The sequence below is a fragment of the Aquila chrysaetos genome, chromosome 6 (genome assembly GCF_900496995.4).
Source record: "Aquila chrysaetos chrysaetos chromosome 6, bAquChr1.4, whole genome shotgun sequence".
In the NCBI taxonomy this organism is placed as follows: Eukaryota; Metazoa; Chordata; class Aves; order Accipitriformes; family Accipitridae; genus Aquila; species Aquila chrysaetos.
In genome coordinates this window covers 29,630,957-29,658,463 of record NC_044009.1, presented here as the reverse complement: position 1 = coordinate 29,658,463, position 27,507 = coordinate 29,630,957, and the positions used below count along the sequence as shown (strand labels likewise).

General features: G+C 39.0%; 1 protein-coding gene and 1 long non-coding RNA gene across 4 annotated transcripts in view; one reads left to right on the top strand and one right to left on the bottom strand.

Annotated features, from left to right (window-relative positions):
- Positions 1 to 24,196, bottom strand: part of OLA1 (Obg like ATPase 1) — a 103,799-nt gene extending 79,603 nt beyond the window's left edge. Inside the window, exons 1-4 of one of the 3 annotated variants that reach the window (XM_030018203.2) lie at positions 24,086 to 24,196; positions 23,619 to 23,719; positions 21,933 to 22,076; positions 11,206 to 11,333 (exon numbers count right to left, since the gene is read on the bottom strand). In XM_030018203.2, the coding sequence (XP_029874063.1) occupies positions 11,206 to 11,333; positions 21,933 to 22,076; positions 23,619 to 23,719 (373 nt within the window). In that variant the 5' untranslated portion in view covers positions 24,086 to 24,196. Of the gene's footprint in view, positions 1 to 11,205; positions 11,334 to 21,932; positions 22,077 to 23,618; positions 23,720 to 24,080 lie in introns of all 3 variants that reach the window. The other 2 variants (XM_030018204.1, XM_041124413.1) reach the window with 2 other exon arrangements.
- A 124-nt stretch (positions 24,197 to 24,320) lies between these two features.
- LOC115342936 lies at positions 24,321 to 27,266 on the top strand. Its single transcript, XR_003923957.1, has 2 exons — positions 24,321 to 25,193; positions 25,442 to 27,266. It is a non-coding gene; the product is annotated as an uncharacterized LOC115342936 (long non-coding RNA).
- The last annotated feature ends 241 nt before the right edge of the window (positions 27,267 to 27,507 follow it).

The following is a 27,507-nucleotide window of genomic DNA, read 5'->3' as shown; positions in this document are numbered from 1 at the left end:
AAAAGTAATTATAATTAAGTCTTATAATTACATATCTTAACTAAGCTAGGAGCCTTGTTTAGTTTGTCTAGGATAAGTAACTTACAGCCAGAATAAGAAACCCAGAGCCAGCTTCATCCTGGTCTTCATTTGCAATATTTACTCCACTGTTCAGAACACAGCAGTATCACACACGTACATCACAGAAATACCAATACAAGAAATCCAGGCGATTAGGGAGAATTTAATTCATACATTTTGAGGGAGAAGACCTAGCAGAGCATGAAGTGTATTCAAAATAACTTGCAAGCATAAAGCTTACTATAAATGCAAATACAATGAACATATGTCCAGTGATGTGCACCCATTTGTTTTAGGAATATGAATTGAACACAAGCCCATGACATGGCAAAGTTCTTTTTAATAAAATAAAATAAGTCAGCAAAAAAGAGCACTCACAGTGCTCACCACTGCTCTTCTTCACAAGTGCTTCAAACATATTTTATCCCTTCTTCAACTAGATTACTGTCATTCCAGACTTTTTTACTTAAAATTCTTAGACTTTAGTTCCTATTTAAAGAGAGGAAGAGACAAATCTTCAGAGTAACTTAGTCTCTTGCCTCAAGACACTAAAAGCTATACTACTTGTACCTCTGGCAGGAGCCAAAGCATTGGTTCCCCTCACCTGGAGACCACCACTCCCACAGATGATGCACCACAATCACTTCTGCAAGTGCTCCTTGTCTATTTTAATATGAAGTCACCTAATTTCACATCAGCCTCAGCAATAATTAAATCGGCTCATTTGATATTGACACACTCACATACTCACTTGCCATATTCAACTCTGGAGCAATGAGGGACAGTGATGAAAAGCCCCTGAGTGCAAACGCTGAACTCCTACTGCTGCTTCCAAACCCAACACAGGTCTATGCCCTCAGCTGTGTTAGGGAGCATGGCCATCTATTCATAAATTAGGAAACAGAGAAGTGCTTCTAAAAGCCTATTTCAAAGTTTTCATTAAAACACTGCATCAAAAAAAAAACCCCAACCCAACAAATAAAATCAACAACAAAACAAACCTCCCTGTCTCTTTTGAGGAATGCACTTTTGAGAAAGCAACTTTCTGAAAGGGAAGCTATAATATTCTCAGTCTACAGACCACTCACCTTTCTGATGCAATCACTGCAACTAATTAAACTGATGCTGACAAACAGTCAGCTACTTATCTTTTTCTGTTCCCAAATTCTTGCAAAGAATTGATTTTACCTTGTCTGAGATGGCCTTCCTCCAACCAAAGGAAAACAGACATTCACATTTCATATTACAACCAGAAAAAAAAAAAAAAAAAAAAAAAAAAACACCAAAAAACCTGCAGTATTTTTCCCTTCAAGCTTCCAAGAAAGTCCATGGCACAACAAAGAAATTACTTATAAAGTGTTAAACTATCACGGTCTTAAAGCCAGGATACCCTACAGTAAAGACACCCACTCAAACAGGTAAACGTTTCAAAAATAGTCACCTGAACACCCTCTAACACTATCACATATTGATAATTTCTTTAAAGTATTACAGAGAAATACTTAAGTCTCATCTGTATTGCCTGAATAGCAATTATACACTGCCATATGACACACAAAACTATAATAAAAGTAGTTGTAGGTCAAATAACGGCAACGACTCAGTAAAGATAACCTGCCTCGTCTTTATTCTCAAGGGGGGGGGGGGGGGGGGGGGGGGGCGTTTACTGGTCAAGTACTTTATGACTCACAGTACAGTGTATTAGAAATTTTCTGTGTATTCTTTAGAATTGAGCGATTGCCCTTGTAGCTCAGTAGGTAGCTCTCCTGTTTCTGGCCTACGAGGTCATAGCTTTAAGTCCCTGCTGAGGAAGCTTAACAAGTTCCATCTATAAATAGAATGGCATTAGACGCTGCTACTCTAGCAAGGGTGGTGGCCTTTAGACAAGAAATTTTTATGTTTTCATCTGTTCTGATAAGAAAAAGGAATTGGACATAGAGAGGCACAGGATATTAGGCTAAAGATGAATGAGAGAGTAGGCTCCAAAATCTATTCTAACTTCAATTAGCATAAGACTTACAATTCTAGCATTATCAAACTACGATAAAGGCTAAAGAAGAATGCAAGAACAATAATTTTCCTTCTCAAAGAGCATAAGTAATTAACTAAAATTACAGACTTTACAATATTTGAGACTGAAAAGAAACCTCCTAGGTACTGTACATTCAAAATTCAACTTGTGACATCAAGAGGCAACCTCAGTGTAAAACAAAGTTCGGAGTTTTTGATTAGTTACAGAAATGTTTGAACATTCACAGCTCTCATCTTACTCTTTTTGAAGTATATCCTTGAGAGACATTTAACTAATTATCAGGAATTAAAATGAAACCACTCTACAATGTCTAAATTTTTGGTCCTCATACCCATATATTTAGAGAAGCTTATTCAGCTCTCAGAATACTTGTGACAAATTTAAGAATAAAGCCTATTTAAACCCTTATCTGAGTTTATTTGTGCTTTAAATTGTAGTTACCTGACTTTAGAGGAATATGGATTAAAGCTCAGGTATCACTTTCACTCAGCCTGGCAATGTAATTTACTGTTCAATAAAGACAAAGACTAACTCACTAGAGTGCAGACAATTTTCCAGCACCTTTTCCACAATCTGCACCCATATGCCCAGGAAAACAAATTCCCTCCTCTGTGGGAGACAAAGCTGCAAAGAGCATACTGCAAACAGTTTTTGAGGTACAAACCTGTAAGTTTTGTTCGTATATGCACACCAAAAGGAGAGAAACAGCAGCTATAAAACAGGAGATGAGGGTGATTTTACAATGTGACTTCCTAGATCTCAGAGACACTAACAGTACGTTCAAGTAAGAACAACAACAGGCCTTGCAAAATATAGTTTAGCTTAGGAGCTTATTGTCTTTCCTGTATTAATCTTATTTGCCTAAGTGAAAAATCTGATCAGGTAAAAGTTTTCTACAGCTGGCCAAATTAAGCTAGTTGATCCTGCACTGGCACTGATCTATTGAACAGGATGTGGGTGTACAAAAACATCTCCCTCTTGCAGGTTTAGGTTTAGTGGTAGCACTACTTGAAGCTGCATGTTGGAAGACTCACAAGAATCCCACCCTGGTCCTTTAATTCCACTACCAACATTTTGGTCAATAATGTACTACTATCCAAAACACAAGGTTTTTTTCTGCTCTTCAGATGCTTCTACAAAGTAGACTACATCAACAGATAACTGCTTTGCAGCATCAGCCTTCATCCTAGGGCCTCTTCTCGTATCATTGTATTGAAGAGTAGGCACATGAGAAAGATAACAGCCATTGGTGTCACCCCAATCTACTCCTAATTTCACTTACATCCACTGTCTCCGCTGCTAGATTCTGCACAAACGCTTATTCCAATCCTACATGGTTACTCCTTGAGAAGCTTCTTTGAGCAGGTGTCTGTATGAATGTTTCTTCTCTCTAGGAACAATTTTTCTGAGCAAAAAGACTGCTGTGCTTCCATCCTTGGATCCAGAGAGAAAAATCCAAGTGCTAGACAGCACTAGCTCTCCAAGATGGCTTAAGGTTTGTACATGACACTAGTGACAACTGCACGTGTTTCCCTGCAACAAATCTTTTTTCAAGGCAGTACTTCCTGAAAATTGGTCTTCTATGACTCATTGCCTCTTCCAATCCCTTTTTTACTGGACATTTTGTGGTTGGTTTGGGGTTTTTTTTTTTTTGGTGGTAGTTTTTTTCCCTCAAACTGACTTCTGTGCCGAAAAAAGAAAAGAAAAAAAAGGCTTTATGCAAATGTGCTTCCTTTTGGCTGCTTCACATTATTTAAAAGGAGAAGGAAGACTTGAATGCACATAGAATTCCTCTATACAATGTTGTTTGCTTCAGAACTTAACTTCACCTGTTTTCAGAAGGCACTTTCCCCAGTCTTGTTCATTACCACATAGAATGTGGTACAGTATCAAGAGGGTTGCAAAGGCCTGATTAGATTCAGCTAGTGGTTATTAAATGTGCATTGTGTTTCTGCTTGCAGGTACAAAACCACTCTAAGGAAGAGAAATCTAGCACTCTGCTGCTTCTCTTTGTATCATCTACATGAACAAAAGGTCTGAAGTTAAATAAAGCTAAGCAGCCTCTGAAAAATCTTCCTTTCCTGCAACAAAAGCATTTTCTTTTTATATGAGGAAAAACTAATGATAACTGAATCTGTATGCATCTCCAGGAATATCTTTATTAACCTCCCTTTCCCTTCAAGGTGGTGGGCTTAGTATCTAAATGCTGAAAGGTAAAATTCAAAGACAGATTAACACATGGCCTAAGACAAATTAGGCCGGGTTTGGGGTTTTTTTTGTGACCTGATATTCTGAAATTGCAGCGTACAATACAAAAATAGTCTTGCTAATAAAAATTATTTCAGTTTTGGTGACGATTTTGCTAAAAGGGGTAGAGGAATACCATTTTCACAACTTTGAGATAAAAAAAAAATCTCCTATGCAAAACCTTACCCAGAATCAAAACACTTTACAATATTTTACAAAAAAAAAAAAAAAAAAAAAAAAAAAAAAAAAACACAACACCAAACCAGAACCCCAAGCATTAGTTAAAATACAATAAAATGTTTCACAGGGCCACAACTGCCACTTTAATTTGAAAGGTTTCACAATTTTTGCTTTTAATACAGAGAAGTCACTGAAAGCTAATTGAAAGTTTACCTGAACTGTGAGCTACTCTAAATATTTTATTAAACATTAATTTAGTTACTCTAACAACAAATAAGAAGGAAGATAAAATCTCAGTAAGAACTATTATCTACTCAATAGCATACAGAAATACATCTTGATTGTGTAACACTAACAAGTTTAATATGTGCAAACTACTTTTAAACTTTGGTAGCTTAGCAGCGAAAGGTTTGTATTTGTAAATGAGGAACCCTAACTTTTTTCTTTTTTAACAGGTGGCAATTACATTTAGTAATATAAAACAAAACCAAAGCATCTTCAAAAAAACTGAACCAAAATATGTTGAAGACAAAATTTTGTGAGACAGCTATGTTTACATCATTTCAAGGTGAATTTTGACACATTATAAAGATGAAAAAACAGCTTCAGATATAAGAAGTGACACAGCCAAGCTACAGCTGCATAAACAGAGCCACTATGATTTCCAATGCATAGAATACACATGCTGAAGGAATGAAATGTGACTCATACTTTGTTCACTGAAATGCTAGTGCAGTGAAGTGTGGCTAAGTGATATCATCATATGCCTCCTCTCTGTAGCAGTCAGCTTCCAGGAACAGCAACCAGCAGGTATGATTTCTTCTTACAGAACATGGGAAAAAAATGCATCATGCCTCAAGTACATAAAAGCTACAGAATGATTAGCATCTTTATACAGAAAATACACATATTCTTATAGAAAGTCAAAAAGTGAGGTCAGAACAGAGGATGCATCTTATTCAGTTAAATAACTTTGTTATCACCACTTTGATTTTTACAGGCAAATCAAAACACTGGCAGTATTACCGCGAGTTCCCAGTAACCCTCATGATGATAAAAACTAAAGCAAAATCAACTTGATTTTAAATGCCGAGCAAAAATCAGTAAGAATATTGCCAAACTCAGTTTTGATTAGTGTTTGTTTCAAACAAGAATAAACTACGCTCAGCTCACATGATTCATATCTACGTTTTAAATGATGGCAAATTGGTTTAGAATTTCCCTAAAACCCTGAGGGAGGCAGAACCAGGGGGTGTACTAAACATTTCCAGTTATAACAGACATAAAACTGGAGTAAAAGCTATTAAAGCTTTTTAGGAACCCATTCACATTGGTCACACCAGTCACTTCTATAAGACCACAGGGGATGTTTACCTAGCTTCATGGTTCTTTCACTCTTGTCACAAAGAATGACATTTCACGGATTATCAGTTACCAAACTCCCCATCCTGCCCCTAAAAGGCAGCTACAGCTCCTCTGCTGTGGAGTCAGAGCACTTCCAGGCAGAGGAGCAAAGCAGGAGCTCCCCACCCCTACCTGCCTGCACTCCCCCAGCACCATGTCAGTGCAGGCAGCTCACACATTCCTCCGCAGGACTGGAAGACCAGGTGATGGCATGCAGGTGAACTCTCAAGTTCTTCCACAAAAGCCAATGTTGCCTGCCCTACTTCAAACATTGGGCATTGAACCTTAAGGTTTTTTTATTTATTAAAAAGAGCATTTGATAGCAACGTACTTTTACAGACAAATTTCCTTCCAATTTCTGTAACTTTGATGAGAAAGACTGGATTTCATTAAAGAAACTAAAAATAAGAGAAAAATATGGAACATATTTTCTAGAAAGCTACGACTGTGGGATATCAGTGGGAAGAGAAACTCAAAAACATAAAGAGCTCTGGCTGTTTAACATCCAGTACATTCAAAAACTCGACAGAGCTGTAGCAGGGACTAAATACTGACATCTAACATTTTCTTCACCAAAGCATTATTTAAGAGTAATTTGTAAATTTACACTTGTAACAAGGTTGCCATTTTTAGTCCACCATACAAAGAAAGTAATTTTCTACAAGTACTTGTGACTGATCTGCCATAAAAGTTGAAAGGTGGTTAAAGCCATGCAACTTGGGAAGAAACACTATTACAATCTTCAAACAGCCTGTCTTCTACCACCACAAAACATTGCTGCCTCAGTTAAAACTGTAATACACCTGAAACATGGAAAATAGAACTGTCAGAAATGTTTCAAATTAAACAGTGAAACTCAGAACATGAACAAAAGCTGTAACTACTTTAAAGCATGTGTCAGGTTACTATGGTACTAATACTGTAGATGCCACTATCCAGGACAGAAAACAGTTTTAAAATTAAATTCCCCATTCACTCAGCTAATAAGCAAGCAGGTATATCTGTTTGAGGTTTTCATAATTGGATTTAGCCAAAAATAAAACACACCCCTGCCCCTAAGACACTGGGATAACCTCTGAAATAATTTTTTTTTAAGCATATTGAGATCAAATGGTTTATTTTAAATATCAGTAATTAATTTTCAGTTTGTGCACTTTAATAGAAAAAATCTATAGGAAGTATCATAACCCAAGAATGTATTGCTCTATTCTGTATGGGAAAACTTATTTACCTTGTTTGCTGAGCTAAGAGGATCTGCTTCATACTGTTGCTAATCATGTACAAAAATACAGTGGTGCTCAACACAAACTTAACTCTTCTTTTACTTGTCCTGTTACCCTACCATATGCTGTTCTCACACATGTTGCTGTTTCTTTAGATATATTAAAATATACCTTAGACATAAAAACAATGTTTTCACTGATTTAATGAACACTGTCTACCCCAAGGAAAGTAACAGTGTATCTAGGATATGGAAATTTGAAGGCTGAAAATCCATAGCCATTTCAAGGTGAAGGTGCTTTCCTTTTTTAAATTAAATAAGGAAAGTAGAGAATTAGCCAGACAGATATAAACCCCGTTTCTCCTCAGCTTTATACCATGCAAGAAATAGTCTAGGTAAATACCACACAGAACTTCCACAGTTCCAACAGAAATGTAATTACAATTACTTTGAAAGTACTGCAGCTGCAGCTCACCTATGTGCCCTGTGGTGGACAAACTGATAGGCAACCATCTTCAAAAACCATCTCTTAACACAAAGAGGTAACAACAGTGAATTCTGTTAGGCCAGCTAAAAAAAAAAAAAAAAACCCAACAAAACCAAACAAACCTTTCATCCTAAAGAAAACACAGTTCAACACATTTGCAATGAATAAAGAAAACAGGATCAAAACCTTTAGCCTAGGACTATAAAATACCTTCAGTGAGATTCCCAAAGTTTGCCTTATCATACTCAACAAAAGCTCTCCATTCCTAGCTAGCCACTTCCCTGCATATCATTACCTTAATACAACTTGAGTGAGTCAATTCTCAAACTGCTTTTTGCAAGAATACCAACTGAACCAAGCTAAGTCAAAGCTTAACAAGCCTTTCTTCAATATACTCAGGCTTGCAGATCTTGAAATCTACAGCACAAACCCCACAATGACCTGCTGCTGACTTTCTGCCTGGCATCCATCAATAAGAAAAGACCAAATCTCCAAAGCGCTTTGCTTCACATGCTAGCCATTAACATGGGTAGCAGTAGTGCATACTACAACAGCATAAAGACAGGGAGCAACAGTTTCAGTGCTCAAAGGTGAAAATTTGTTCCAGATCAACTCAAAACCTTAGTGAAAACAAAGGCTAAATTTTTCATGCTTTGAAAAAGCATGGTCCCCAGATCACTTCCTAGTGCATCTCTTAAGAAGATTTTATCATTCTCATCTTCTCTTCATCTTCAGCAACACCTCCTTTCCAGCTTGCTGGCATACAAAGCCTCACCTTCCAGTCCACTGCCTATCCCCTTTAAATAGGAGCAATCTGTCTAGGTGCCTTTTAAGTCAGTTTCCACACGACTGCAGAAATTCAGTGCCTACCTGCCAGGCTGAAAACCAATGGCTGGTCTCAGGGCACTGGTTCCTAAAGACACACAATCCATTAAGAGCTTGGACCAAACCCTGGTAAAGGGCAACAAAGAAGTTTCATCTTCTCAGGATCTGGAAAGTTTAAGGATTTACAAAAACAGTTCAGGTAGTTTCTATATTCTGATAGAAACCATGCAAACTCCAGGTATGCCACAGACTCATAAAAAGGGATTTTGAAATTGGAAATAATTTTGACAGGTGGGTGGGTGTAAAAACATTACAGCGTATAAAAGGTTTATACATTTTTATAATACAAGTTGGCATGGTATATTGAAAACTTCAGTGAGTTATAGGTTTTAACTAGAGTTTGTGCTATATAACCAATAGATTATTTTTTTTAATTTACTAGGGGGTTATTACTAGCTTTTAGTGCCAAATCTTCATTTTTATAGTACTGTGGGGAAAGGAAAGTAGAACTAATATGCACTTTGCGGGGTGGGGGGGGGGGGGAAGTAGGTTTACATCTCTCGACCACAAAATTTTGCATTAGCTTTTTATCATTATTATCATCCCTAAGTAATATTTTGAAAGATCTTTGTGTTTATTGGGCAACCACCACACAGAATTTCTACTTCAATTCCTCACTAGCTTGCGTTCTAGCTAAAATGTCTAGCAAGAGCAACATAAGAGGCAAGGTTAAGATTTTAAAAAGAAAAATTTAAAAGTGCTATTTAAAAAGCAATTCCATTATCATTTTCTCTCCCAAAGAAGAAAAACAGCAATAATCATTTCACAACCATTACATTCCAGAATCCTTGAAAGAAACTGAAACATGTAACAAGTAAATGCAAGACTAGATTAGAAGAAATGGATAAGCATCCAAATGGTTTAAAACACCACAACAATAGCCTCATTCCTCTTTCAATCTCCAAAGAAAAATACAAATGGTGTTAACCCTTATAATAGCTACCTGAAACAAATGCTTAGGATTATTCAATATATAGATTAAAAAGTTTCTTCTCCACTGGCTATTATATCAACCTGTTCCTTAACAAGCATTTATGATACAAGTAACAAAACAGAGCAAGTATAAAGAATTTATCACTTGTTCTCAATTGACACCAGGCAAAACAGTAATTACAATCCCACAATAGCAATGGATTTGGGGAAACCGATCCCTGCCTTTTTTCTAGGGATACTGTAGCAATGGTTCTTGGGTAGTTACAAATATTTAAAATATGTGTTAGTACAGCCTTCACATATCGAACTAGTTCCTAAAATTAAGTTCAAAAGACTTACTTCACTCTACCCAGTAAGGATCTGGCCTTGCCTTTTCAAAATGTCTTAGTTTTAAATACTATTAACTGCTTAGCTACAATCAATAGTCCATAGTTTTCTATTCTACTGAAAGCATGCATCAAATGACTGCAACAGAAAATAGTAGCACTAGATATAAAATATAAATAAGGCCAGGTTTTCAAAAGAGAAGTAATGCTCCACACATGCACAGTTATAGAAGGCTTCCAGGTACTAGATGACCTTAAAAAAAGGCCAATGTTACCAAAAGCATGTCCTGTTTTTCAATGGTATAAGCCTAAGAACATAGTACCTTTCCCCACAAAGTTTTTCTCACTTGATTGAAAACACAGTACCAGCACTCTGCACCAAATCAGTGTCTAGGTATTCTTGATGCATAATAAATTGCATTTGACTGAGGTAGCATAGCTACCTATTCACCAAACATGCAGACTGTAGAGGCACTTCAGTTCACTGCTCTGTATATATATGCTTCAAAAAAACAAGCTCATGGGAACAAGGGTTCTAGCATCTAAATCAGTACTATAAGATAGTAATATTCAATGCCTTTGGGTTTTGTTTTAGAAACACCCTGCCCACAAAAAAATTTTTGCTCCAATCACCAAATAAAAAGTATTTCTATTTTTTCTTGTTTATTTTGTTCTAACGTTTCATCACTCACTGTGTAACAGTGGCCAAAAGACAGCAACAAAGGTGTCCAGTTTCTGCAAATCTGCACAAACATTATTAAGCTCAATCTTTTCAGACCAGAAGCATTTTTCAACACTCGAAGTGTACTGCAAACCAACATATGCTTTCAGCAAGCTTTTAAGGGTCAAGTTTGTAAGTGCTGTTAATATGACTCTGAAGGCCAGTTCTGTATTGTGGCAATAGGTGATGAAAGAATCAAAGCCCTTTGTCTAACTGAGAAATGTTCAGAATTCACAGAGATGGGGGGTGGGCATTGTGTTCAAGACTCAACATAAGTCACACAGAAATCGGGAAAAGGAAAGAAGTGAGGCTTGCCCCATGAGGAACACAATCCCAGAGTCTGCTACTAACTCCATATTTTCATTTTCTGCTTCCATTTCAGCCTTTTCTTATCACATTCCATTCTTCCTCCTTTATAAAACTAAACAACGTGCCATGCACTACTGGCAAAAGAAAACAACAAACCATTACTGCAGACTTCCAAAAACCCAGTTCCTTTTTAAGTCTTTAGCACAATGCCGACGAAAAGAGACATACCTGTTACATAGCAGAGGATGGGGATTTTCTTGGTTGGAAAAACCCAAAACCTGATGACTTTGAATTGAATGGTAAAAGTTAAAATTTTAATAGATATTTGTTCCACAGTTCTTAGAGTACAACAATGCTGTCCTTAAGCTACAGAGAGAACATATAAATAAGTTTACATACGCATCAGATGAAAGATCCCATCACAGGCGTTAATATGAGACAAGAAGGAATTTCCTAAGCCTTGGCCAGTGTGTGCTCCTTTCACAAGGCCTGCGATATCCACCACATTCAGAAAGGCTGGAATTTTGCTGAAATATAAAAGTTAAAAGTTTCATTACTGAAGCATATTAGCCAAAACTTGTGGCACAGAAATAAATTCAGAACACGAAAAAACAATGTTTCTTTATTCTAGAACAAGTCATACATGAGAGTAGCTTTCTTCCTTATTCAATGCGCAATGTATAAAAGACAAGATCCCCCCCTCCCATGTAAAACATCAACCTTTCTTTAATTTCGCTGTCATTATTCATGTAAAATGAAGTAAACTAGTTTCAAAGTGTGGAATCATACTGACAACTATACGAATAATCAACCAGGCCTGGAACACTGAGGCATGAAGTCAGTCATCTGTAACAAGCAGTTTTCATAGTACCAAAGGGATAAGACACATAAATGCCCATTGCACTCTGCTATCGCACACCTCTAAGGTTACCATTTAGTTCAGTAAGTTAAGCAATTTTCTCAGAAGACAAAGGCTTTTTTTTTTTTTTTTTTTTAATACAGTGGTGACTAAAACTAGCAGTGATCAGGGTTATGCAAACAACTTGAAAGAAAGCAGAAAACAAGTTAAGATGAAGCTGGCATTATAATGTAAACAGCTGTGATGTTTTCCACCATAGTTAACAGCAACAGGTTAGCAGACATGTCTACAAACCATTTTCTATAGCATCAACAGAATAGTCATGAAGTTCAAATTAGCTTACAAAAAATGGAAAAAAGCTTTTAGAGTTATGGGAAATGCATATAGCAATTTATAAACTGCAAGCCTTTTATCCTCTGCAAATTCTCAAGTTGTTTTAAAATAAGCAAATAACTTAATAGGCAATAACCTTTTCAGGTATATTCTAAACCAAATTACTTTTCAAAATCCAGCTGAGTCAGGAAAAAAACACACTAAAACTTTGTGATAAGGTGTTGACTAAAAGCACCTTCATGTGGTCTATGCAAATGACAACACCATCATAAACAGTGGCAGAGACAGAACCACGCTGAAATGCTGCAAATTCCTCACTTGCAAAAGACTAGAACCCGCACACGATGATCATCAAGATCTCCAGCTTGATGGCTTCAAAATAAGTAACTGGAACACTACTTAATTTCCATCAAACACTTTAAAATTACCACCATTATATTTCATTAGCACTATGCTAAGATTAATACAACTGTTCACTATTTTACTGACAGTAAGTATAATGGAAAACACCCAAATCCATAGCTTTAATAACAACGATGAGAAGGTTGTGACTTACACTACAAAGTCTGCATGAGCATACAGTGCCAATCTGTAAAGCAGTGAAAAGCTTTCTTTATCGTGAGTGTTCTTCAACATGAGATTCAAATCCAAAGATATAAATCCTGTGGTCTACCTTAAGATGTCTTTTCCAAAGACCTACCATTGCAGTACTGCTCACAGACGGAAGCAGCCACATAGGTGTGAATGCGTGCTAGGGATGACCTAGCCAGTGACCTCCTAGCCAACCCTATACAGAAACCTTCTCTGAACAGTGTTACACTTCTGAAGTCTTTATTGTCCACAGCCCAAACTGAGCTTTATTTTTATTAGTGTGACAGCCTGCTGATAAATATATTGGGTTTTTCAAATATTGAAATATTTGACAGCATGACAAATCTGTAACAGCAGAAACTCCACTAGCATCAGAAAAACACCCTTCTCTTCTTATCCTGATGCCTGGTATGGCAGCTATGGCCTAGACAGAAAAAGCTGTAGTTACAGAAATCTATGGATTATTGTCTCTGCTCAGAGCAATGGCTTAAGTAGAACAAAACAAGTTTCCAATTATTTTTTTAGTGCTATCCCACTTCCAATTGACTGCAAATAACACAACACACAGTTTAATATTAGCAGATGTGCTGCCTCACTTGAAATTAACTCCTTAATATGGGAAGAGATGATCCATTAGAGTCTGTCTTAGTATGCAACATATTTCTGGAAGTGTGGTGACCTAAAAGCAAAAGATCTTATCCCGCTTTTGTTTTTGATCTTCCTCTAACACTTCCCAAGAAAAATGGTTTCTTTCAAGTAAACTAATTTCACGATACAAGATCTGGACAAAATCTTTTTCTTTACCAAGTTAAAGTTCAAAGTATCACTAAACCTGTCAGGTGTAATAAATTAGGAACTCAATGACATGTTTCATGTCATTAATACCTTTGTGATGCACTTAGAATAATAGAACACAATACCCAGAAGGGTGAGTTTAAAAAATATAGGCAAGAAAATATTTACAACATAGCATGAGTTACTTCAATTCAGATACACAGTATGTTGACTTACAGCTTTAAACTTCACTAGGCCCATGAAAAGAAGGGCCCATCCTTGGGAAGACAGATGTGTACTGCAAGTTAAAGCTGTTGAATGCAGTAGAAAGAACATGAATATAAGTACATTCTGAAGTAAACAAACTTTGAAAATATCACTTTTCTGTCCCACTATGGTTTTCTTAGCAAACTATCTTTTTTTTTTTTTAACTACCAGTAAACAAACTCAAACGAAAACAGCAAATCCTTAACACACTACCAACAGTAATGCACATTCTGAAGACAGAACCCAGTAACTCTTTTAATGCATTAACTCAATAACTCCTTTTGCCTTACAGAACCGCAGAGCTAATACATACCTCAGAAGGAACAGCAGCAACTTCCCAGTCAGAATCGTTATCATTCCTTGCTTTTTGACACATAACTAAGTCAACAGCAAGGTAGAAAAATGCCACTCTTTAAAGCACTTCTCCATTGTCATTTTAAACTGTGTTTTGAGAAAAACAAAGGTGGTGTTAGAAACGTTCTCCTTCTATGCTCCCCTCTCACCATCCTGGTAGGATTAACTTCCTGGCCAGCCATCAGAAGAACTCACACTTTCACTACAAAGATGCCACATTAGAGCAAGACAGGTACCTTCATATGCAGATGGACCACTCTATCACCACAATCAACCTCATTTGCTAGACAATGGAAAGAAAACCCCAGCACATTTATTTCACAGTTGACTAATAGGAGCAAGAGACCTTTGAAGACAAGTATCCGGGTTTCCAGGATGTTTTTTCACCTTCACCTTGGGTACCACAAAGCTAACACTCCAAGCAAAATAAAACCATTCCCATTCTTCGCAGCCCCCTTCCTAAGCCTAAATCTCTATTTCATCAGAGAAAGATAAATACAGAGAAAAGCAGAAAAAGGCACAAACTAGTCACACTTGACTATGGTCTGAAGGACAAAGAGTAAACATTATGAAACTAAACAAGCAGAAAACACTGCAAAGAATGGGGGAAAAGAACCATGTCTCTCAAGTGTAGTTTAGTTCTTTTAAATGTAGAAGACTTAACTGGATTGTTCTTCCCCCCCCCCCCCCTCCTCTAAACAGATTAATTTCCATTTCTTAAGATTCGTTAGTCAGCATTAGCATAATGTCACTGAGCCTCAATGATCATCAGGAACAGGTGGCATCAACTGATCATTTGTACAAATCAGTGTAACACCAATCTACCATAAAGCATGTCACAGGAATTTTTAATATGAAACAGGTTACCAAATCCAGAAGTATCTCTATATTTTAAGCATAGGTATAATCCTTAAGCAAGGATTTTTTTACCTCGTTAGAAGTACAGCAACAGTGATTTTGTGTTAGCATACTACCTTCACTGTATGAGCTACCGTGCAACAAAAATGTCGCGGTTTAACCCCAGCTGGCAACTAAGCACCACACAGCTGCTCACTCACCTCCCTCACAGTGGGATGGGGGAGAGAATCAGAAGGGTAAAAGTGAGGAAAAGCTCATGGGTTGAGATAAAAACAGTTTAATAGGTAAAGCAAATGCCACACGCAAACAGAGCAAAGCAAGGAATTCATTCACCACTTCCCATCGGCAGGCAGGTGTTCAGCCATCTCCAGGAAAGCAGGGCTCCATCACATGTAACGGTTACTCGGGAAGACAAACGTCATCACTCCAAATGCCCCCCCACCACTTCCTCCTTCTTCCCCCAGCTTTATATATCGAGCACGATGTCATATGGTCTGGAATATCCCTTTGGTCAGTTGGGACCAGCTGGTCAGTCCCAGCTGTGTCTCCTCCCAACTTCTTGTGCACCCCCAGCCTCCTTGCTGGTGGGGTGGGGTGAGAAGCAGAAAGGGCCTTGACTCTGTGTAAGCACTGTTCAGCAGTAACAAAAACATCCCTGAATTATCAACACTGTTTTCAGCACAAATCCAAAATATAGCCCCATACTAGATACTCTGAAGAAAACTAACTCTATCCCAGCCAAAACCAACACAAAAAAAGCACAAGACTCACTGGGCCAAAGAAAGTAGTTTTGTAGTCCAGTGGTTAGGGTACTTACTCAGGAACGAGAGACTTACGCATCCATATGGTTATGCATTTTGCAGGGGAGGAGGCCTATTTCTCACCAACTTTGTTTCAAATTTCTGTCCAAAGCAGTTATTTAGACAGGCAAGAGGTGTTTCTTTACCTGACCTGTTTGTTCAGTACAGTAGTACCACGCAACCACTTACCTTTTTTCCTTTAAAATGCACACATATATGGTATCCGCAATTTGTTGTGTACATATTTTTTTTTCTAAAATTTGAGGGGAAGAGGCATACATTTATTTCTTGAGTTTCCACAAGTAATTGTTTAGTTGAGAAACCTCGCAGGCAGTATACACCTGGACCTTTGACTTAGACTGAAACATCATGACAAAAATGCTGTTTCTCTCCCTGGGTTTTTATTCTTCTAGGTTTCCACAATCTCTCTTCTCCGATGAAAACAATACCTCAGTGATTTCTCTGCAGCATTTACTACAGTTTATTAAAATCTCACATCCACCAGGATGCCCTGGAAAGCCACACAGGAGCTTCAAGTAAGTTCAAATGCAGCAATTTTCCAGGAAGCCTGGTTGATAATTACATTGTTGATAACACAATTGATAACACAGTTGATAACACACTTGCTTTTTATTAATTTCTTGAATAGTTCAAGAAACTTCTCTCAACTCAAACTCTACCTGATCCTAGGTCCCACATACCAAGACGACCAGTTTCTTCAGTATTAGGGTAGAGTGTCCAGCTCCCCTTTTCTCTTTGGTAAAGCCAAATGTGCTACTCATCTCCTGGTTCCAGCACAGGCTTTTCCACCTTTAAAAGCTGTTATTTGAAATCTGTTAGAAAAGGGAAACTCTTCTTCCTTGCCAAAAATTCATACAACTTAAGTAGGAGTCATCTGTTAAGAGTTCACAAATGACCTGAAGTAGTAACATAGAAGGAGAACATGTATATTGTGACAAATTCTTAGAAAGCCACTCAACTCTCAGTCTGTCCTCACCACTATTTTTGGCTCATTTCCAAACAGAAAAGGAACAGTTCACAGTCCCTCTCTCTTCCAGGAGACTGTACTCCCTATTACAGCTTCTGCAGTCAATCTTGCAAGCAGTTTTGACCAATGTAAGCAAAATACCTCGCAGAGCAATTAAAGGAATCTGCTTCTGAAGAACTAGGTACTGCAGATGAACCTTGGTCATTTCTACGCAAGAACAATTTCATGAATAGCATTTTATCCATGGTACTGACAAAAAAGACTTCAACCTAATAGCACATGAACCAGAAGTGAAAAATCTACTAATTAAATTTTACTTACTTGAATTACAAAAAGGTAGAAGACTCAGTGTGGATTGACACATACTCAGTGTCCCGTGTATATCAAACGTCTGCATTCTCAACCTACTCAGTAAGTTATTACACCAACAAAATACCACTAATTAAATTTTGCCTTCTCCCACCAGGCAGAAGAGATGGCTCAAGTCACTCCTACTTACGGTCTTTCATTCACTGCTGGAAAATTATTCATCTGCAATGCTAGAACAAGCATCACCGCCAAGCCGATTTACACAGGCTCAGAACTAACTGAAGAGCAGGCAAACTCAGTGACACCAAAGGAAGCAGCACATTAACAATAGGACATACTGCCAATTTTCAGTTGTTTTCTGTAAAAAATGGGATTCTCTTACAGATGCTGATATGCCAGAGTTACATCCAGCTAAATTATTCATGCTTCACTCTGGAATTACAGGTGGTTTTCATTTACATAAATTCTTTTTTAAGCCTAGATTAAGTCCCACATGATGTAATTCAAAAAGTCCCACTGCTGATCTGGTTTCTAGGCAGTACTTTCCACCAGCCGACTACATAATTTTGACTTCAAAAACTTTATCAACTATCTCAGTATGCTATCCTACAGTAAGTGCAAGAGAACTTTTATTTAATATTACACATGACTTTCATGACCTAGACAACAATGGAAGTTACTCAGATTTAGTTCAGTAACCATCACTTCAGCACTAAAGATCTGAGCGCATGAATTTTAACAATCTACAATGCAACCAAACCAACCAAAGCAATTAGCTGACAAAAAGGACAGAGATCCCAAAGTATACTGGACAGTGCTAGAGCTGAAGAGGGGTAGTTGAACTTTACATATTATCCTCTTGCGAGATAACCAGGATTGCTTTAAAATTTAAGTTTGAAAAGGACATCCAAGATAGATTAAAAACAGTCTAAGTTAAATAGAAATGTTTGTGGTTGCAAAAAGCATTGTGTTTCGTGAATACATATGTGCAAGGCAACACACCCACTTACAGGTGCAAACAAACGAGGAATTAAATGAATACTGGTAACTTGAGAATGGATGAACCAAACTACTTACATTTTACGCATTCCTGCTTATCATCTCATTTGATTTTAACCAGAGGAGGAAGCAGAAACATACATTTTAAAATCACTTTTTTATTAATGTTTTCACTCAGGTTGATTACTATCAGCCAATACAGTCCTTCAGTTTTAACCATTTACAGTTAAAACACAGCTTGGGCTTACATTGCTTCTACCTGAGTGTTTCTTTTAGCTAATCATATAGTTTAAAGTTAAGAAGAAAGAATGCAAATAATTGCAGTGAGGAGATTATTTGGGACACAAAATTTAAAAAAAAGAGTAAATAACGGTTTCCTCCACCCCCTCACTCAAAATCATTTTGAGGCTTGAATTAAATGTCACCACTGAGAAACATCTCCTGGTCAGGCACAGTACACTACAGCTGTGCTAGTAGGCAGGACCGTACAGGCTAAGCCTGGTGGGTATATATACTCAGAGGCTTTCAAGATATTTGTGAGTTATGACACAAATCACTTATCCAAATGACATCAGTTTGACATACTTACACTAAAAAATATTTTTAGGCTTAAGGTGACGAAGCAGCATCTTAATGAAATTTAGAACAAAAAATGCACGAGAATAGCTTTATTAAGTTACTTTCTTTAGATGTGCTACACACACGGTTCTTTTCTTCTGTAAGAAACCTATCATTTCTAAACACAAAATGTTCCGTTAAAATTAACAGATCAACTGTTTCTGGCTTCCAAATCCCAATTTTCAAGGTAGGAGCTACCTGCTGAGATGAAGAATATCTCTTTTCTATTTTAGAATTAGCAGATCTCATTCTCTGCTACCTGCTTAAGATTCATAGATTGGGGGGGGGGGGGGAGGGGGACACCTTTCTGCTTTAGTTCCTGCTGAAGTGAACCAGTCCAAGGAAAATATTCTCTTTCCAATTACTAAATTAGAACTAATTCAATCATTACTCTGTCAAACCTCGCCTGAAAGTACCCATGTCGGGGGAACAGTGGGAGGAGGACAACAAAAAAAAAGCAAACAGTCTATCTTTTCTGAAAAAACTACATGTTGGCACAATGTAACAAATATGAGTTTTCACTGAATACTGTATAAAAGTTAGAAAAAACAAGTAAGTAGTTTAAATACATAAATTAAGTTAGTAACAGAATATAAGCTAAGACCTTAAAATAACAAGCATTCAGAATTGTTTTTAATATATTAAGGTCTCTTCTTTTTTTTTAATATCCACAATTTCATTCACACCAGAAAGCGAGCAATAGGTAACATTAAAGCTCAAGGAAATTTGCTCATCTAAATTATTTAGCAACAACACAGTAGTTTTTACTGAAAGTTCTTGGAGCCCACCTTCTGTGTACAGTCTATATCACTGAACTTACTTATTGTAAACAGTCATATACATCATCCACTGTTGCAGAAAGAAAAAAAGCATAGGTTATAAGTTCTGACAGCGTACCTTAATCTATTAAGTACAGATTTACCTCTACCTAACAGTGTCTAAATTGTTGCCTACATGATAACATTTACAAACATTTACATTTCCAATTAAGTAATACCAGTCAGCTTTCAGTATGCGCTAGCAAGTAACTGCACACCAGTCCCATCCAACCTGATGCTTTCTTCTTTTGGAGACAGGATCTTCAAGCAACAAACGGCACCTGAAGAGCTTAACTCCTCCTTCGATAGCAAAACAGCTGCAAACTCATACTAGCAATATTCTCAGCAATAGAGTCCGTCTCTCTGCAGCAGCTATCATAGGTCAGTGTGACAGACAGCAACTGCCAACCCAGCCCAGTCCCGCTCTTCCCTTGCTCACAGCAGGCATCAAGGCAAGATCACTTTGGCCTGACATACATTATTTTAGTTAAGACAAAGTCCCCTTTTTTCTTTCCCACCTCCCAACAATGACGACAGTTATGTGATGACCAAGTGTAACATATGGGAAATAAAAACCTGAATGCTTTAGATTTTAAAAGAAAAAAACCTTGAGGCTAGACAAGAGTCTAATTTAAAGAGAACTCACTGTTCATAAAACATTCTGCGTGCACATATTGACTACATCTACTAATCTGAACAAGTAGAAAATTAACACAGAACGTATTTCATAAAGATGAAGAACAAAATCAAGACTACACAAGAGAAATTAAGGAATTTAAATTACAATTCACTTGTATATCTTCATGACCATAGCCACTTTTTCCCAAGTCTCAGAGAGACAAGCACAAACAGCCCAAGAAGAGTTACTTCAGTCTACTGTGCTACTGAATTATCACTGCTTTATTACTGTTATAGTGAAATATTAAAATCATATAAGCAGCACAAGTTGAACTCAGGAGCTAAAACTACCCACTAATCCCCACATCCATTGATTTTAACAAATACTCTCCTTAAAAAGTCAAAAGACCATTCAAATGAAAGCTGATTTACTATTTATAACCAGCTGCTTAACCAATTCAGTACATTTCCTGAATACAGATTCAGTAAATATATTATTTTCTTTAATATTTAGGGTGTTTTTTTTTTTTTCCAGAGAGACAGAGAGAGTTTGTGAATCTGAGAACATGTGTACAGGTATTTACAATCTCAGCACTCCTTGTAAGGATAGACGGCCAAAGGCAGGATGAGGGGAGAGGTAATAATCTGCCACTTCAACTATTGATTTAGAAGTAGCCAGTCATAGCTAAGTGACAAGAAATAGAGATTACTGATGAGGCCAAAGCAGCAATAACACTACAGTTTAGAACAAATTTGTCAACAAAACTTAAAAGTCACACCATTATCTCTGCACAATCAACAGCCAGAAAGTTTTGTCTCAAATTCAGCAGAGTTTTGGTTTCTGATCCATACAGCAACAAGTATGCTTAATATTCGCTTGAGCAGGAAAAACAAGGTAACATATTATAACAATCCACCTAAACAAACACCTCCCTATTAATGCAATTTTCAGTGTTTAAAAAGTGCACAGGAATTACAGATGGAAGCACCTTGTTCGGACCTGAAAATTAAGTTAACAAATGGATTTTTGATCAGTGACTAATCAATCTTTTGTAATTGTGGGTGTGATCTGGCTCTACAACTGAGGCCCGAGTGTCGAACAAAAGCACAGACGTGCATGCTAATTTGCCCTATGATTTATGTACACTCACTTTATTCAAGATACCTCTGCAAGTAACTGCAAACTGAAATTAACAAGTTGCATCTATTTACATTTCTGTTTTCTGAAAGCACTGTATTTTTGCTGTTCAAGCAAAAATCCAGTTACCACACTGAACATATAAAGCAGATTACAGACACAGTCAATAGCTAAAACCATTGATGTGACAAAATTCATACACTCCTAGAATAAGGAAACAATTAGAAGAGACATATTGTAGGAATATCGCTGAGTATACCAGGTAACAAGTAGCAAAGCCTATAAAAAGGAGAGAAAGAATCGGGAGAAAAAAGGCTGCCCATAAAGCTTACTGTCAAAAGACTGAGGACACAAGTAAGTTGATATTTGTTTGGCTACCTACAGCACATACAGAATTCTGAACAATGCAAAATACAGGGTGGATATTTTACAAATGAGCAACTTCATGACACGTTAGGTATGTCCACTACTGTTCATTTTCCAAATCTCTTCAGAAGATCCTCCAAGTCACCTGGGAGCCACTACCTTCAAAGACAGGAATACCAAGAACCAAACGGTGCTGAGCAATGACTAGTAGCATCTAGATTTCTCATTCTCATACCACAAAGGTCATATTCAGGTCCGGGGCAGGGGGTGGTGGTGGTGTGTATAATCCAGGTACATATATAATTTCACATTCTAAAACAGGTGTCAGTAAAAACTTAAAGACATTATAGTTGCATTAAACTTCTATGAAAAGTTTGGGTTCAGTAATACTATTTCGGCTGCTTAACTGAAGAAAAATATAAAGAATTTGAGTTACCTTGGAGGTTTGTGATACTGGCATAGGAAGTCAAATCTGTCATCTGGCACAGGTACTCGACTCTCATTTGGATCAATAGTACAGAAAGGAAAATTTTCTGCTGCTGCTTGGCTCTTTGTTAACACATTGAAAAAAGTTGATTTCCTGTAAACAAATACACATGTTTTTAAATAAGTTCAAATCAGAAGCATTTAAAAGGGCTGGATAGAAACACATCTTATTCCAACACAAAAGCAATACTGAACTTTCCCTTTACTTCAACAGCAGTGACCACTGCCCTGATTCTAGTTACAAGACACTTTCAAATATGCATACGGAGCATCCCATTGAAACCCAATGACGTTTACCTCTCTTCCCTGCCCTTGAAAACTCCCTTAAGTTACTATATTGCACATGTCAGTTAGCAAAGAAATTTTAAGTCAAAAGCAAAGCACAGCTCTACTGGTCACTACTCATTTTCCTCAAGCACAAAGCAGGAAACCGATAAGGACACTTGAATCTTAAGTTGTTGCTAAGAGAGAGTTCTTATTCAACTCCTGAATCTTCTACGATAAACATTCTGGGTTTTGGGGAGGGGGGTGGTGGTGTTTAGTTTCACATAACTTCTCAGCCACTGGAAAAAAAAAACAAACTGAAAGCTGCCCTGCATACAGCCAGCATGCTCAAAAGTCAGTCACAATTTTCTTTGAAAGTTACATCATAACATAACTGCAAATGCTATTTTTCCCCATTGAGATGTTACACAATGTTACTGCTAATTATTTCCTTTCTGGTGTGCAACTTACCTACACCCTGAAAAATAAAATAAATAACCAAAAGACAAGAAAGCAGTACTTATTGCTCCGAGACATGCTCAAAGACTTTTCCTCTAGTTTTTTAAAGATTTAAAGTTTGAGAATGCTGCTAACTTCTTTTAGTAAATATGATACACAAATTAATACCAATAGTTTCACACAGATATTCTCCAGGTAATTCATCATCCTTTTTAAGTGCCTTGAGTATAGCTCCTTTGAGGAGCTATAACAACTACGGATGAGAAGCATGACAGAGAACAACGATTCATCTTCCATCACCTCTCCCAAACTGTAACTTACACAACTTTTTTCATTACAAACTCTGAAGAAGTTTCAAGAATGGAAGTCCTCTCCACTGCTAATGACACATATGGTATCATTAACTCCTTCCTGTGCACATCATCCTCTCCAAAAAATAAAACATAAAAGGAACTTGTATGCATATGTATTTGGATAAAAAAGTGCATTACACATACACAACAGTGGATGTAAGGAAATGCAAAAGACATAGTACTTTATAAACCACAGCAATTGCTAAGACATTTTTTTTTCCTTTTAATTCCTCACTATTATCTTGTCCAGACTTGCACATACCAGCCTCACGCTACCCAAGTGTTTTGCATCACTCCAGCTATATGTAGTTCAAGCTAAAGATGCAAGTCTATCACTGAGCAAAAAGACTTAGATCGTTTCCCCCGGCTCGTATAGGTGAGCCATCTACATCTATATACATCTACAGGCGCCTCTCTTCACCCAGAAACTGTGCCGGGTCACTCTACCTGGAGCAGAAGCAAACTCGAGGGGAGCAGGGAGCCCCAGCCTGCCGGGCGGTCCCGGCCCGCTCCTCCGCCCCGCCGCCGGCCCCCAGCCCCGCGCTCCCCTGACCACCTACCCAACGTTTGGCAGCCCGACGATCCCGATCTTAAGGGACGTCCCAAACCTTCCGATGATCGGGTGCGATTTAACGCCGTCGCCTCCCTTTTTCGGGGGCATCTGAAAGCACAGAGGAGGGCACGATGAAGGCCCCGCCACGCACCCTCCACCCCGTCTTCTCCCGGCGAGGGACGCTCCCGGTAGAGGTCGGGGGCCGAGCCGGGGCCTCCGCCTCGAAAAGGCCGAGGAGGAGAAACACCCACCCCCGCCCCGCGCTGCCAACCGGAGGCGCGGCTGCTCCCAGGCCCCGGCAACCCCCGAGCCCGAGCCCGAGCCCGAGCCCGGCCCCGGCGGTTCCCTCACCACACTCCCTCCTCCCCCCGCCACCGCCACCGCCACCGCCACCGCCACCACCACCCAGCCCAGCGGAGGAGGAGGAGGAAGAGGAAGAAGAGGAAGAGGAAAGAGCGAGCGGGCTCACCTCACCTCAGCTGGCAGAGCCGGGCTGCGCGGCCCCCGCCCGAGAGGAAGAAGGCGCGAGCGGCCGCTGGCACGCGGACACGCCGGCGGAACAGGCGGGGCCGAGGCCGCCCATTGGCCGGCAGCGTCGCGAGGGGAAAGGTCACGCCGGGGGAGGGCGGCGGTGGCGGGACGCGGCGGCGCGGAGCGTCGCCGCCGCGTCCCGCCACCGCCGCCCTCCCTCCCACCTTCCCCGCCTCCAAACCCCTTCCTAGGCATCCGTGGTCTTAACGCAAGGTCCAAAGGGTGACGGCACCGGAGATGGCCGTCGGAAAAAAGCGAATGAGCATCGTTCAGGTGGCGTTACGACCGAGTGTTAATTGCATCGACTTAGTGAATTGCCGTGCGCCTCGAACGGCGGCTCGTTTACCGTAGAGCAACCCGCAGATAGTGCGTACGCTAGTTTTAGGAAGAGCATACGCAGAGGAGAGACGGCCGTGCCACAAGATACACGCAAGTCCTATAATTTAATATAATTCAAACATTAGTGTTTCCTTCGTCAATAATAAATTATTATCTTACCTTCTTGGTAAAATAACGCTCAATACAAACATATGGAAGAGGAGTGGTAGGAACCGATGTTGATGTTTGTCCGCTGTGATTGCAGAGACCCGAAGCCGCCGCCACGCCGGTTACTCCCCGGGTTCCCAGTTCGGTGCCGTGCCGCTCTGGGGCTCAGGGCAAGGCCGGTGCTGGTGGCTGTTGGGCTCCCACGGGCGGTGGGAGGGCTAGTGGCCACAGCAGCGAGCCCTGAGGAGAACACTGGCCACCCAGAGCTTCATTCCTGGAAGAAGCAGTTGGCCCCCCGCCCTCTCCATCCCCTCTCCCAAAAATCAGTGAGGCGCAGAGCCATGCCTCTGGGAAGAAGTGCCAAGTGGTGAAATTGGTCAAAGAAAGGCGATGGGGCAAAAAACCCACCAAACTGGGGCTGCGTGAGGTACAAAACCAGCCTGAGGAATCCCCGCGGAAAATAGGCATCCTCCCAGGGTTCCTCACCCTCTCCGGCCCTAGGAGTAGGACACGGTCTTCGCTGGCCCCGGGTATCTCCAGAGTACGGGTGACAAGACTCACTGAGGTATACCCTTCTCGCCACTGTGTAACCCTTTCTCTGAGGGATGGTCCCCTGGCAGTTCCCCGGCACGCACGCAGCGTGGGAATAAGGCACAAACAGGACGGGCAGAAGCACTCCTGCAGCCCTGGGCGCGTGGCGCAATGAGCCGTCCGGGGGTTTTTCCCATAACAGCTTGTAAGAGTTAACTGTTACCTGCTGTCAGGACGCCCAGCTACTTTACAAAAGTAAGTATTTGCATCTTTTCTGTACAGAAAACTGGAACGTGAGGAAAAGCCATTTAATTTCCCAGGCCCGGTGACTCAGAGCTGGAGGCAAGAGCAGAACCCCAGGGAGAGTTGCTGCGGATGAGGAGTCCAACCTCTGCCTCCAGGAGAGGAGCACTAAGCCCTGCTGTGGTGGTTCTGTCCAGCCGAATCCACCCAAAAGGGCAGGAGGAAGTAAAGGGCCTGCAAGAGTTTACAGTTGTGCTAGAAAAATTATCTCCACACAGGGGTTCCATTTAACCTGTAAATAGGAATTTAGCTTAATGAGCGATCATTAGTATAATAACCTGCATTTTTGCTGCTTCAGCAACGGCTCTACAAAATCAATTTTGCTGTCCCTAAGAAGAAGAACATAGGAATGCAAAGCCTGTTTATTCAGTCTTCGGATGCAAGGCTAGATTCGACCCTCAGGTCACTTCTGGGAAGAAGCAACCGGTTTCGAAGTCAGTATTGCTAGGAGGTATGAGGTAACACAGCATGTAAATTTAGGGCTACACTGACAGTTCTCAGAATAAAGATTTCTTTTTCCATTTGCTGTTTCAAACAAACAAGTATATAATTTTAATCTGTAAACAGAATTAAGATCATTAACCATCTGTACGAGTCATTAAGATCACCAATTCCCCTGCATAGCATTATTTTGATTATGTAATTTGTACAGAAAAAAGATTTTAAATTGAGTCAATAGTGATTACATCTTGTCTGCATTCTGTGTCTAGATCAATTTTTTCTTCTGTCATAAATCTGTGCTAACGTTATCTTCAGAAACTACCAAGAATGTAAATACTTGCCTTAGTTGTATGTGCAATTTCCTTTTGTGAGTCTTTTAAAATATTTTAACTGAAAAATAATTCCTTTTTCATCTAACTTCATCTAAGTTCTGTTAGAAGAATTTGCCAAAAATAAATAAATAAGTCTTCAGCAAGAAAACAACAATTCTCTCAAAATAAATTGGCCCTGTCAAAATATGTGATGCTATTATTTAGGATGTCCTTCTCTACAGGCTTTTTTAGTGAACGTGAACTCCAAAAGCTTTCTGAGATGATTATGGCTTGCAAGGAAACTGTGAACAAGAACCTGAACCCTTGTGGAAATAATAACATAAATGAAAGGGAAGCATCAAGGCACAAAGAGTAACGCTGTTCACTGCACGTAGAGACGTGGGCTCAGATTTCCTGGTCGTCTGTTTCCTGACCCAACAATCCTGCACCAGAGCGGGAAGCACTGGAAAGGTGAAATACCCAGTGGCCAGGGAAGCGCCCTGAGCATCCATATGCTTTTTGGACTCAGAGGAGCTCCGGTGGTTCGGCACACTACTGGACTTTTGCTCATGCTTATCTAGATATTTATAAAGATGGTGTATGGTCAAGAGGAGCCCATTGTAAACACATTGGGATTTATTTATAACAATTGATGTGGCAATTTAATAAATAACAAAGTAATCATCCTCTTGAGAGGATGATCTGGGAATAAAATAGAGATTTCAAGAAGAAAAGATGAAACATTTAGAATCTATGAAAAATTAGTTGTGGAATGTTATAGAAGTCAGACCAGGACTCTTCAAAAAATTAAAGACATTTTCTTTAACTCAGGCTCCACTTCGCTGAACCATTAAAGACAGGCACCATCAAGTGTTTGCCTGCTAAGAAAATTGAAGGAGAGAAGACAGTAAAAACTGTTCTTATAGCATGTCCTATTTTAAGTCCATAAGATAAAATTCTCAAAACTTGAAAAACACCAGAGTGAAGGAGTCAAGGTGAGAGTATCATCAGATTATATATCATCTCTGTCACAATAAAAGGAATATAATCTTGAACATTAAAAAAAAAATTTTTTTTTCTTTTTTCTAAGAAAGGACACTTTTACTAAGCCTAATTTGGAATTACACATAAAAAATTGCCATTACAACTTATTTTTTTCAGTGACATGGGATTTTTGCAACAATATGGTTGAGGAAAAGAATGCCATTATCTGTTCAGAGCTTTTCTATTAGTATAGTGATAATCAGTAATAGTCAGTTCTTGCTGGTAACATGCTTATATGGTTCTTTCTAC